The 13,565-nt window shown below is 43.4% G+C and overlaps 1 protein-coding gene across 2 annotated transcripts in view; it reads right to left on the bottom strand.

Moving 5' to 3' along the window:
* The window catches only part of prickle1a (prickle homolog 1a), a 30,040-nt gene that overhangs the window by 981 nt on the left and 15,494 nt on the right, over nt 1–13,565 (bottom strand). The window contains exons 1-7 of one of the 2 annotated variants that reach the window (XM_080027422.1): nt 10,275–10,542; nt 5,188–5,363; nt 3,229–3,342; nt 2,201–2,338; nt 1,349–1,552; nt 1,002–1,188; nt 28–897 (exon numbers count right to left, since the gene is read on the bottom strand). In XM_080027422.1, the coding sequence (XP_079883548.1) occupies nt 28–897; nt 1,002–1,188; nt 1,349–1,552; nt 2,201–2,338; nt 3,229–3,342; nt 5,188–5,307 (1,633 nt within the window). In that variant the 5' untranslated portion in view covers nt 5,308–5,363; nt 10,275–10,542. Of the gene's footprint in view, nt 1–27; nt 898–1,001; nt 1,189–1,348; nt 1,553–2,200; nt 2,339–3,228; nt 3,343–5,187; nt 5,364–10,274; nt 10,543–13,565 lie in introns of those variants that run through there. The other variant, XM_080027423.1, reaches the window with a different exon arrangement.

Genomic DNA, 13,565 nt, shown 5'->3' with positions numbered 1-13,565 from the left:
GTCATGTGACATGTCACATCTACTCACCGGTAATATTGGAGAGTGCCAATGAGTCCATAGAGTCTCTGACATTCTGATCTGTCTTCTTGAACTCGTCTGTGATGCATTCCAAAGAGTCATTATACCATTGTGGCTCCTCTCCTTGGAAGCCTCCTTCAGCCCCATGATCCAGCTCTAATTCCTGGATCTTTCTGCTGCTTGCAGGGCCTGGGTGGCTACCATAAGCTGAGTCCCCCAGCCCATCCTGTGACTGGGCCCAGTACATGTCAGCCTGGTACTTTTTACTGGCAAGGCTCCCCCTTCCCCCTCCACCACCACTGCCAGCTTTTGAGGACTCCTGCTTTGACTTAGTATCCTTTTCAGCGTTCCATAAATGTGTGGGTCTGGAGTCATTGGCTTGCTGGAAGACACCATGTTCCCCAAACTTTAATAGCAGCTGAGTCATGTAGTCTTCATGCTCAGCCCACTCCTCCTCCTGGTCCTCAGGTGCCTCAGTCTCCTCACCATGTCCCCCCCAGAAATGCTCATCAGATAAGTTGGTGTGGGTAAGCTTGTTGGTCAGGGAGTCATCAGCGTTCCCACTGAAGCCAGGGAACTTATAGTTTACAGAGGGTGAGAAGAGGAGCGACTGTCTGCATTGGTCCGCTGAGCGACTGCTCTTTCCCATGCGTACACTGCGGCGGGATTCACGGGAGCGTGCTGACTGGAAGGCTGAGTCTGAGGAGTCTGAAGCATGCACATCTTCCCCGAGACTGCAGGACTTGGAACAGTAAATACGCCCTTGGTGTGGCAGGAAGGGGCAGCCTAGTAGAGAGCTCTTACACTGGGCACAGCTAAAGCAGCTCTCAGTAGCATGCCAGTGTAGCCCATCGTAGGTCATCTGAGCATGGTCAACACCTGGAAAAGCAAAAATGTTGAGATGGTTAGCAATACTAGTACTCTAAAGGCTAGGCAATCATGATGAGATGTTTTATTTTAACTCTACAAAATCATCGTCTTACCAATGTGTTCACCACAGGCCTCACAGTACTCTGCATAGAGAGACTCAAAGCAGCCACAACAGTATGGTCTGCCGTCCTTCATGATATATCGCTGGCCCCCCAGAATTGTCTCACATTCAAAGCATGAGAAGTGCTTCATGTGCCAATGGCGACCCTCTGCCTCTGTGCACTCATCAGCAAAAATAATCTGTAGACATAGATGTACAATTGATTAGACACCACTGCTATATTTTGCCTTCTTTGCGGTTTTCAGTCTATATATTATTGTTTGATTTGTTCATAAATGTTATTGCTAAGAAGGGCTATAAATTAGATGAGTCACTAAATCTTGTGTCTTGTGGTTTTACCTCGTCGCAGGCAGAGCAGCGTGGTTTGAGTAGCTCAGCATGGTGCCTTCCACAGTGGATCTTTCCTTCATGGTAGAAGTAGATCAGATCCACCAGTAGTTCACTACATGTGGAGCACGAAAAGCATGCTGGGTGCCAGCACAGCCAAGGGCCTGCCCTTGAGGCGAACACTGCCATTTCCCCACTGTTGATGTTTTCTCCACACTGAAATATGCATACATGATGACATGGTTGAATATAACATCATTTGAAGGCTCTGGAATTGCACTATGGCAAGTAGTTTGAAAATATTCTTTGGTAACCCAAATTCTGCTTTACATTAATTCATCACACAACTGCCTGGGCATAGCTTAGGCGTCAAGTCTAAATTTGTTGTTTAGCGGAGAGCTACTGTATATGAGGGTGTTTTGACAAGGTTTATGTGCACCCTCTGGCTGCTCAAAATCATTGTAAATGCTTGTACATATATAACATATATAACTGCCCTTACACCCTCAGCCGAGCTAAGGGTGTAAGGGCAGGGTGTCATATTGTATCATATTGTATGGAATGTAAAGACCACTGAGGCAAATGTCAATTTGTGATATTGGGCTGCTATACAAATAAAACTGATTTGATTTGATTTGATTTGATTTGATTTGATTTGATTTGATTTGATTTGATAACTGAAACACTGTCTGTGTTTTAGGTAAAATTGAATCCAAATGAGCCAAATAACCGAAGCAGCAGTCTTTCTTCAATACTGGACTAGATTCCTGACTTCGAAATAACTTAATATATGACAACCTCTTTCCGAGTCCTCTCCATATTTACAGTAGTAAGTCATACATACACGCAAGAGAGGGTACATACATGTTCACAAATGCTGTTGAGAAGATTGCGGGGCAGCAGTTTCACCGTTCCCCTCCCCAGTGCTTCCTTCTTCCTCTGCACACTGAACATAAGTAGCTCCTTCTTCTCCTCTTCACTGAGGGACTGGCAGTAACGCACCTGAGGAGGAAAGCCATACGTTATGGGGGAGAAGGCCATTTTCACAATCACACTGCTTTAGATCAGTGAATGAGATTCCCTCTTTTAAAGGTCTAATTCTGACAAAAACACAGATTTTTGCTAAAGTGGTTCAAGTGCACTTTCCATTTTAAACCCATTGAAAGATCCAATTCCAAGACAGTTGGCGCCTAATAAAATATGATAAACTTAAAAAAATATTGGAGGGCAGAGTGCATATAGAGCATGCTGAAAAAAGACATTGTTTGACCCCAGCTTGCCCTTCCTACACCCCCAACATATCTCCACCCACAGTCTATGATTGTCTGAGAACATCATTTTTACAACTTGCTTTTTTTATGTTTCCCAAAGCCTTAACAAGAAGGAAAGCAGACGTTTACACAAACAAGGCCTGTGTTTAGAGTGAAATCAAGAGGACAGGCAACAAAGGAAGAGACATCTAAGTCGAGCTGTGGTGCCACTGCGGTGGTGGCATCACATAAAGCCTCTTTTAACCAGCATCCCTCTCTCCCGCTGAGCAATCCTCGTAAAAACCACTGCTATGACAGGAATCCTGCTGGCGGGGGCTACCGGCAAACATTATAAAATCTGAGTCAGAAGTTACATTGTGCCCACACTATATGTCTACAAGAGTGTTGAACAAAAAACCCCCAGTGTGATGTCAACGTGAATGCCAAGGGCTCACATTAGTGGGGTGGCATGGTGATGGTGACGCTGTTAATGGTGTGGGTTTAGCGGGCAGCAACAGATGCGACTATTCATACAAAATGTAAAGTGGCCATTTTCTACAGCTGGGGCGTTAATTAGAGGACCTGCTGGGATAGATGTTATGATAGTTGCATTTACCCCCCGTGCAAACAAAGTATTCTCACCTCATTATCGTTCGGTGGAAGTTGATGGAGGAGCTGCTTGATTCTAAACTTCTCTCCTGGACTGTTCACATAAGGGACCTTATCTTCAGGCAGACAGGAGAAGTATAACTGGACCTGCAGAAATCATGGCAAAGAGTAAGCAGATCAGACATAGCAGCGCAGTCAAAGCCAGTGTAAAGAGCCTCAGGTCTAAGTACTAGATTGTTGGCTGACACATCCCTTTTTGATAAGACACATTCTGGGATAGCTCTGAGTTTAACGTATTGAAGACTGACTTTGTTTACTTAAAGTCTGTGAACAGAATGTTATGTTATGGAGCACAAACATACAATCCCCTCACATTGACACTACACATCCTCTTCATAATCAACATTGGCACATTATTGAGCATTCTGCTCATTCCTGCACAATTGTAGCACTCATACCTATTAAAGAACAGATAGTTGCACACATTCCTTCCTTTCCCCATATTTGTTATTGTACATTTTCAGTTTTTCTATTTATATTCTTGACTTGCTTTTACTTATCTTTCCAAAAAGTATTGGAGGCACTTACAGATCAAGACACATTCCTTGTATGGTACACTTGATTGACAATAAAACAAATTCTCAATCAGATTCTGAAAAATGATAATGAATATCACCAAAGCTTTTCGGCACAAGCGGAATTTTTTCTTCATAAATCTAAAATAAGCCAATAGAGGTCAACAGGTCAAATCAGTTTAAAGGTTGTATTTCCAGTCATTTGCTTGTCTCTATAGGGATAGGACAAAGCAGCCGGTCGCATTGGCACTTTGACCCTTGGGGCTGACCACAGAAATCTAAAGTTTATGAGGAAGGGGCTATTACAGCCAGCCAGATAAAAAGGTGGGATGTGCTTGTCTTGTGTGTTGGGAAGGGGGGAGGGGCTTCCTGCAGCTTTGGCCGTCTAGAGGCAACAGCAATTTACCCTGACAATCAACCCAACGTTTGTGCCCCCCCACCCCATAAAGTATGCACATTTCCATGCTGCTATTACCCCTCATCCAGCTCCCTAGGGGCTGGGGAACAGTTAGCTATCAGGCCTTATGTGTGTCTTCACTGTAATGACCTATAATACATGGCCCATTCAGGGCAATGGCTGCAGTAAAGGCATTACAGTTGACCCCAGCATTTCCTAAACAAAAGGGCCTTCATGTTAGGGATTCAACATTATCTGTTACTGTGAACCCATCTCTTCTTGCCCATCTCCCCCTCATTGTTTCCATGTGTGCTGTTTAACAAGTGAAGAGGAATGGAGATATGTGGAGAGAAAAATGAGGGTAGAAGAAGAAAAAATGCTGCAGATTTGGGAAAGGTGCCCCATCGCGCTGGCTGCCCTGCAGTCACAACTATCAGCCCTACCTAGTGTTTGTGGAGGAGAAGGCTTGTTAAAAGACGGCCCCTTGATTCATGATTCTGCCAGCAGCAGTAGGCTCGACCCACCAAGTCCTCCTCCTAACAGATCTCTGATAATCACATGCAGACTTTGCCATACCGCAGTTTGTAAATAAAAGAACACACATCCTGCCTGTAAGTGGCTGTCTGGTTTAGTCTGCCTCCAACAAAGGGACCAAGCAAAAGTTTTATGAAATGTGTTGTCTGTCCCATAGGTTCCATTATCCAGAGACTCTAGTTGGCGTTTCATTCAGTAATGTGCTGAATAGCATTAATCTGGGCCAGGCAAATGGGCTAGAAGGGAGTTACAATTAGGTCAGAGCTGTTTGTATTCTCTGTCAGGAGGATAAACCATTATTCACTGTGATTTGGGAGAATAATGCGTTCCTAACCAATGAAATCAGCACTACAGTTAAAGAAAACAATGTCATACTGTACATTTTCCACTACCAAACTAAGCAGGCTTATTTAAGCTCAGAACACCTTCATAAATTCAGTGAACCATATAAGAAGAATAGTCCATTGTGTTGGATATTTTGCTCACCTGTTCTGGCCTAAGGCCAGGTGGTACCCAGGAGTACTCCTCCAGTGCACAGCCTGAGTCATCGTCAGAGGTGGAGCTGCGCTGGAAGCCAGAGGTCAGCTTATTGACTTTCTGCTCCATTATCAAGTCTCGCTGCCGTGCTCCACCCTGGAAGCCAGCCGCCAACACTTTAGTTACTAGACAGACAGAATAAAACAAAAGTGGAAGGAGAAGAAAGATTAATTGGGGTGAGAAGGGAGGAGAAGTAGACAACAAAGCAGAATGTTGGTTTACAAGCCATTACATCAACAAAATCCTCATATGATGCTATCCTCACTCCATCTAATCCACTTCTCTCATGGCAATGCCATTCCACTGAATGTTAACCACCAGCAGCATCCCACCATCACTGTCTCTTTCATGAGGCCCACAGACACCCTCAAAAACCTATTATGGTATATGAGCAAGATTTTCTTGGTTCACTTCTGGTGATGTGTCCACTTCATAAAGGCACTCATAAAGAGAACTGTACCCCTGCACTGCCATTGCGGTGGCAGTTAAACGTGCCCTCTTTATGTGGCGTTATGAGGTTATAGGGACCATTAGGAAATTCCCAAAGCTTTGTGAGGTGATGTCCGATCTCATTATTGTGACTATAACAAGCAGTTGGTCATCCACAAACACATAGTGAACTGAGAGTTGCTTATATCTTCGCCCAGTCTTGGCCAGTGCTTTGCAGACCTCACATTCCCACACACTGTTAAATCTTTAGGTTGTATCCTTATCTGTGGAGCTAAGGTCTGAATGAGTCATCATTCAGCCTATTGAGGTGCTACCTCATGCAATGTCCCAAGAGGGCCACCACATGGGACCTGATGCTGGCTTGATAAGTTGAGCCTAAGGTCTGTATAAACACAGCCCATGGCCAAGACAGGCCCACCATATGGGGAATGTCCACAAGCCTGGTCTCTCCCTTCATCTCCCCTTTTTCTTTGGACTGTTTGTTTTCAAACCTGCTGCAGTGAGTGTCTGATCATCCTTTCATCTTTTAGATGGACAGAACAATGCAAGACATGTGACGTAGTTGCACAGGGAGAGATGGATAGAAGGGGGCATGGATGGGTCAGATTGGCTTATACTCAGCTGGACACAGGCAATGCAACAGGAGGAAAATAGAGCTAGGAGATCAAAGACTGTCACCGTGTCGACCTACATGTGTGTGGTGGCCATACGCCCCGGCCTTGTAGACATGACTGCAGTAGTAGCAAAGATAAGAACAAAATAAACCATAGCTTGATGAGATACAAAACAATTATTGAATTCATGTAATTTGTTGTTAAGAATAACTGTAAAGAAAACAATGTGTACATTTTGAAGAGCAGCAGCCACTGTGGCTGGCCACAAACGAATTAATGTGGTAGCTCAACAGAAGAGTATTAAATTCAGCCAACTGAGTCAGTAAAATCTCTTAAATAGCAATATCCAATTTAACTCAGCAAAGTAAATTGAATTGAGGAAAAAGTGCATGTGAGCACTTATGAATTCGAATTTTCATTTGTATGAGGAAAACAATGAATAAGCTTTGTCAACCAAATCAGGTGAGAAATTGTATTTGTTAATTGTGAATATATGTTACTTACTAACCAAATCACTCCTAAAGGCCTACTTTACATCCTGAATTGCTGTAAGCTTTGCAAGACCAAGCAGACATGGAGATGATGAATGTGTGTCCAGTTGTGGTCATCTCTCACAGACTGGTCTGAGATCAAATGGGAGCCCAGCCAGTGTCCAGCAGCCTGTCCCTTACATTACTTCCCCCCAAGCCTCCACCCCCTATGGACAGCAAGGGCACCGAGAGCCATGGAGAGACAGCTGAGAAAACCATACACATTCGAGTGCAGCCTTTGAACACCAGCGGGACAGAAAAGGGCCCAGAAAACCTGCACACTCTACTGGAATGATATATATGCGTGGCTACTCTTGGGTGTGTGCAGCTCCTATGCATACATGAAGAGGAAATGCACACATTTTGTGTTGAAACATTGACAAAGACGTGAAGATATATAGACACAGGCATAGCTGTTTCACAATCACACACGTACAGCAACATAAACACCCTTTCAAAGTCAGCTGTATTATGGCATACCATGCTTCTCATTAAGTGATGACTTTCTGAGATGGTGGCACAGCAGACCCTTCTGTGGACGATTAACTGCTGAACACATGGCATGCCAGGACATGCAGCTACTGGCATTTATATCAACTCATCTTCCTCAAGGACAAGTCAGTTCCTGTGGCCTCATCACTGCCAACAACATCATTGCCCTCCATACCCAGTAAAAGACTGTCAAACGCTGGGCGTGATGGATGGTGGTGGCAGTGGATTCGTGGGATTTTTAAGAATTTGTGGCAGCATTGTACCACAAAGTGTCAAATTCAGGCTGATTAGCTTATGACACGTCCCATTGAACGCCTCTGATTTCCTGGACAATGGCGCCTTTGTGAAGTTCTTCACTGAAGGCTTGTTCCGTAAAGAGTCTGTTTCTCCCTTTAAGTATTTTTTTTCTTCTCCTGATGATGATGGTGTGTTATCTCCTCATACAAGACAGTTGAATCCCTCAAACCCAAATAACCTGTCTTCGGATTAGAGATGGGGGGCGAGAAATAAGACACTCTCTTGTTCTATTTGAATCTATTGACTTGCAAATGAGACTAAAATAACCTGCAAAAATGTGGCCTTGTTTGAGAGCAGCTTGGGTTTCACGTGGGAGATAGCTAACTATAGGCATGTTCAGTCAGGAGCCCGGTGACTCCGACTTATAGCCTCACATTTGATCAGGCAGGTAGCCTATCACACGACCAAACCTAACTCACAGGAATGTCAGATTTGAATTTAAGCCAGCTCCACATGGAGGAATAAAGGATGTACATGGCTTGATGTTAGGCAAATCCCCCTTCTCCTGCAAACACATCTGCTTGCATGCTAATTTTTCCAATAGATTTCATGCAGTCTATTTCCTCATGACATTGCCCGGAACGCTTCCTTAACTTGTTGAATGACAGAAGCACTGAGCCAACTAACTTAACCATGCTTTAGCTGACTTGCCAGGTCACTGACTCATCATGTGTTCTGGCGTTTTAAGTTCTCCCAACAAGGGGTTTGTTGAGAGGGCTTTTGGTTTGTGAGATTGGTTTGTATTCTCCCCCTTCTCACTGTTCCACCCCCCTGCCTTGCCCTCCTCCCACACTAGCCAGACCCCTGCAGTCCTGAATGTTTAACAGCCCCTCACTCTTTTGTAAAGGTGCTTGTTAACATGGCTTTGGGAGCTGCAGGCCTGCATATCTGACTGATCTGCCCACAGAGGGCCAGAGGGTAGTGGGGGTACTATTAGACTGAGGCTAAAATAGGAGGACTGACATGTTTGAAATGTTAATGTGTCTTGTTCTACAAAAGAGAAGACATTTAGGTCAAGGTAGGAGAAAGAGGGAAACTGGAACACAGGCTCGCTTGAATGGTGATTTTCAAAACATCCTATAAGATGAAGACGCCTGTGTTCTACAAAAGAGTGCACAGTGACTTTGATAGTCTTGCTGCATAGAACTTTTGTTCTCTACTAAACTCTAAAAGGAGTTCAAGTAACAAGCGGGTGCAAACTTGATTAATTACGGAACAAAATAACTTGACATTCGTATTTCCCCTTTAAGAAAGAATGGCAAAGACTCTGCATCATGTGTTATCTACAGTGTAATGTATTTATTACTTTGTGGAATGCAAACCTCTCACAGGACCTCATACTGTGTGACTGGCCATTAAATCTACCCGTCAGTGACATGTTTAAGGAGTATTCAACACTGCTTTAACCAGAGTCCCCCAAAATCCAGACACTGAAGCGTTGGATTAACAACCCTGGAGAGAGTGGACAGGAAAAATAAGCAGCTTTTGGCCTGTCTATATTCCTCTAGGAAGTGGATGATGGACATGCACACTACCCAACACAGTGCTCTCTGTCAGTTTGGACCGGCCAAACATGTTTAACTTGGCTCCTGCCAGCTCAGCATTGCAGCATAGGCCCTACTTGAAGAGAAAAACAAGATTTTCTCTTTGAGTCTCTGCTTACTTGAAATTGAACTGAGACAAAACTATTTTTATGACACGCAAGACATCTCTTTCCTTAAGAAAAGTATGCAGACTAGTGTTACTCCCTGCTGTACACAAATATCTTCAAACAACAGTCTGACAACTGCTGACAACATTAAGTAATGGTTGTATCCCTTGGGATACAAGTGAAGTGATCTAAGAAACGAACATTGTCAAGCTGCAGTCCAGATCAGATTGGTTATTCAAATATTATTTTCTGAACCACCAGTCTCACAAGTATACCTTTGTAAATCAGCATTTAAGGTTAAACTTGACATTAAATGATCAAGTAAACCAACTGAGCATCATACAAATCAAGAACTGAAATGCATCATTTAGCGTGTTCCTTCATGGCATTTCTGTCAGCAGAAGCTTTGAGTAGAGTCAGCTTGTAAAAGCCAAGGCGGAAATCCAACTGGAAAGTCTGAGTGACCCAGAGAGAATCTTGGATTATGCAGTGTTGAGGTGCTACATGGCTGGAGTTTGGCCTCCTTTCATGGCCGGGGGAGTGTTTTTCCAAGACCAAATGGATGGGAGTGACATCCCCACAGAAAACCAGCTATAGAGACCACCTGCATGTGCTGGTCAGACTGAAGTGAGGCCTTACAAACATGTGCTGCTTTCACATAGCGGACATCAAATACATCCCAGTAAATTCCTTTTGCTGTATAGGGAACCTTAAAATCAACTCTTTCTGAGGGCAGATTTTGACTTATATAAACATCAGAAGTTGCAAAGAACAGCATCTATACAGGTGATGTGCAATATGTCTCCTGAATCATGCAAACAGCAGATTAATAACAATACTATTCTATCAAAGAATGTTCTTATATGTCACCAAAAGACAGTTCAGGATGAGTTATGGTGCAATATGTATCTCTCCATCTCACAAAAAAACTACTGTAATTCCTCTGTCAAAACAAAAGACAGAAACGGGTTACAACTTCAGTAATTTCCCTGTAAGTCTTACCTCAGTGTAGTCCAACTCTCCTGAGGCATGCAAGAAAAGGGATTTTATCACCACTTTATCCAGTCCTAGATTCTTCTCCAGCCTCTGGGCCCCATACCTATGCGAGATCCTCAGAGCTCTAATTCCAGTACAGAAGCAGTCAGCCTTCTCTAACGGAGCTGTCAGCACAGTAAAAGCCCATATCAGAGCTAAGACTAAGAAGTCAGGGAGATGTCTGTCTCAGTGCACGGGAGAGAGTGTTAGAGATGGGTGTGTGCTCGTCATGAAGGAGCACAACCAGATGGTCATCCCACACTAGTCCCTCTCAACCACCACTCCTCCTACTCCTTCCCCTGACCCAACCCTCTTCACCTCAGAGAGCCAGTCGTGGCAGGGTATGCAAGAGCAAGGCGTCTCTCCTCTGCTGACCCTCCCCTTGTACTTCAAACATATGCTTCCAAATGAGAACCACCGGTAGAGAACTTCCAGCTCACAGGAACTGCGCTTTTAAGTAGCACATCAGCGATGGCAGCGCTAGTGTTTACCACACTGACCGCCCCATCTCCACAACAGCTTTCACATGGCATTCTTCTCTCTCTCCTTCCCTATCAACAGCCTCAAAGATGTGGGGAAGCTGGTGAGCGGTAAAGTCAGGCCTCGGTTTATCTGGTGGTTTGTCTCTCCTCTCTTGCGTGCTAAAATGTCACAAAGTTAGAGAGGGAGTTGTTTGTTAACTACAGCTTTATGATTACAGGGCGATTGTTAGATCGAGTGAACAAAACCTGCTTTATTTATCCCACTGCAAAAGAGTTCCATCCTCCCACTTACACCAACCTGGCTCAGCCTCATATAACCTTTGCCTCTAACTCAACATGATGTCAGCAAGTCTTGATGACTCTATCAGGCCTTCAACACATGAATAACAGATGGCACATACAAAGCAATTACAACCTCAAAGCTGTTATCACAATTATCATTGTTTATCTCAACTTTTCGGAGGTCATACGAAAAGGCATAAAGTAACCCTATTACAAAAACCTATGCAGTCCTACTGCAATGCAAGGTTCAACAAAATACAACAAAAACTACATGATATTGAGTTCAGATCTTTAACAGTTAGTTCATGAATCGATTTTTTTCAAAATTATAGACCTTCTATAAAAGTCAAATGTGCATATCCCAACCATCCAGTCAAACTCCCTGGGCAGGATGCAGCTGACCTCTGCCTCTCCTTCACCTCTGCAGGAATGTCAGAACGTGATTCTCTTCCTGTTGCCCCAGAAAACAAAAGTGTTCAGCTGGACAGTTGCACCTTTTGCATCCTTTTGTAGTTGTTTGATTGCAATGTCAAAGTGTTACTTTCTCCCAAAAGGACATGTTTTATAGTTGACAATAATTGTGTCTAAGGGAACTGAAAGACTTATCCTTTTCAACGCAGGGTTTTGCTGTAGAGGGTTAACATACTTTAAAACTGTAAAACAAAGCAGTAGAACATTTTACAAGGAAACAAGGAATCTATTAAACGGCTAGAATTGCTTTCTTTATTAACATTTTAGCAGCTGCTTAATTTTTGTGGCGATGACGTCAGGGTGTAATTCTTTAAACTAGAACACGTGTGCAGCATTTACACTGTTTTTTCTTTTTTTAAGTGGGTGCTGATATAACAGGGTTCAAGGAGGTCAATACTGTTGTGTAGCAAATAAACTCTTTAATCATAAGCATTTTCACAGCGATGCACTACAGAATTGATTTGAATTGGTTCTGCAAATTCTGCTTATTATTTGATCATTTAAGACATAGCCACAACATATTTAATGCTAGTTTGGCTCCTGAACCCAGTACAGCAGAACCTCATTTTCTACGTGTCAGAAAAGTGAGATTGTATTGTAAAATCAAAATATGAGCCTAAAACCAAAGCCACTCAATCTTTGTTCAATTCACCTGTGAATGGCCGACAGGATGCGACTGAGTGGCACTCTTTCCATCATCACATTAACACCATTATGTGTTGAATGATCTAAGTGAGGGTGGTGAATGATGACTGTCATTGCACTGTAATTTAAAATAAATCAAAATTTCAACTTGATATTCCTTTAAGGGAAAATACAATACATTTATCCAACAGAAAAAATATAATTTAATAAATTGACGACTTATGTTCTGGAACTTACAGACGCCTGCATGGTGTATGTACTGTTTGTGTTCGGACAAAGCCATTGTAGCAGCCAAGGCCAGGGAGGAGAGGCAAAGCTCAGGCCTTTGTGCTGGTCCAAAAGACTCTGCACCATGCCCCATTAGCAATTCTTAGAGGGGAGGGACAACACAGCATCCTGCCTTTTGGGGGGGTACATTCATGAAATGCAAAGCCAAGATGGTAAACTAAATGTCAGACGAAGGTTACTGAGCCTATACAGCAATGCCTCTATGAGTTAACATAATTGTTACCCTTTTCAACAAACTGTGAAAATGAATCGCAACATTTGAAACTTTAAGGTAACTGGCTTTTTCAACGTTTCATTTAAAAGTTGGAGAATTTAAAGAAAGTTGAGTTACAGGTTAAAAGTTTTAAAAGAAGCAATCACCAATGTCTACACAATTCAAATGTGTGGACACCCACACTGAAATTGCAAAAGAGAATCAGTGGCCTTTGACAATGACCTAAGTTAAGATACCTATTTAAATCAGAATATCCTTATCAGAATAACAAAAGCCTGAGTCCTTCTCTGGGATCGTCCAACTCTATTGTTAGAAGTATAGCTGGCTGCACAGTTCAAGGTTCGCCTCAGATAGTTGAATAATATTGCGTTGGACAAGTCATGCATCCCTGACCTTTGACCTCAGAGAGCACCAGATGACCCATAAATCTATGGCCCCGGGGTTTTACAGCCCATTCCCCTGTCATAGCCACAACGACCTGAACAGCACCTCACACCTGGTATGCACCTTCTCACCGCTGTAAAGAAAGAAACAAAAAAACAAACGACCCTGTGCTAGCGGCGAGGTAGTCCATGACCAGCATGCCCTGACAATGACAGGACGATCATCATCACAACCAACGCCCCCACGATAAAGCTACATTCTTCTCTGGTCCAAACATGTCACTGAGGAAGGGGACCCATAAATGTACCGTCTGGTCGAAGCGGAACGCTGTATATCACAGACAGCATGTAACCCCCGCGTGAAACATTACGTAGGGATGAATTGAAGTCCAGAGTAGCCTGTTTAAACGAGACAAATTTGAGTCCCAATAAATGCCATAAAACGGGGTACCAAAGAGGGCAAAGGGAAGGTCAGTCTCTAACTCACCGTCAT

This window comes from Ammodytes marinus (genome assembly GCF_949987685.1).
Source record: "Ammodytes marinus genome assembly, chromosome: 5".
Classification (NCBI taxonomy): domain Eukaryota; kingdom Metazoa; phylum Chordata; class Actinopteri; order Uranoscopiformes; family Ammodytidae; genus Ammodytes; species Ammodytes marinus.
The sequence above is the reverse complement of the archived record's forward strand: the minus strand, read 5'-3'. Positions and strand labels throughout refer to the sequence as shown.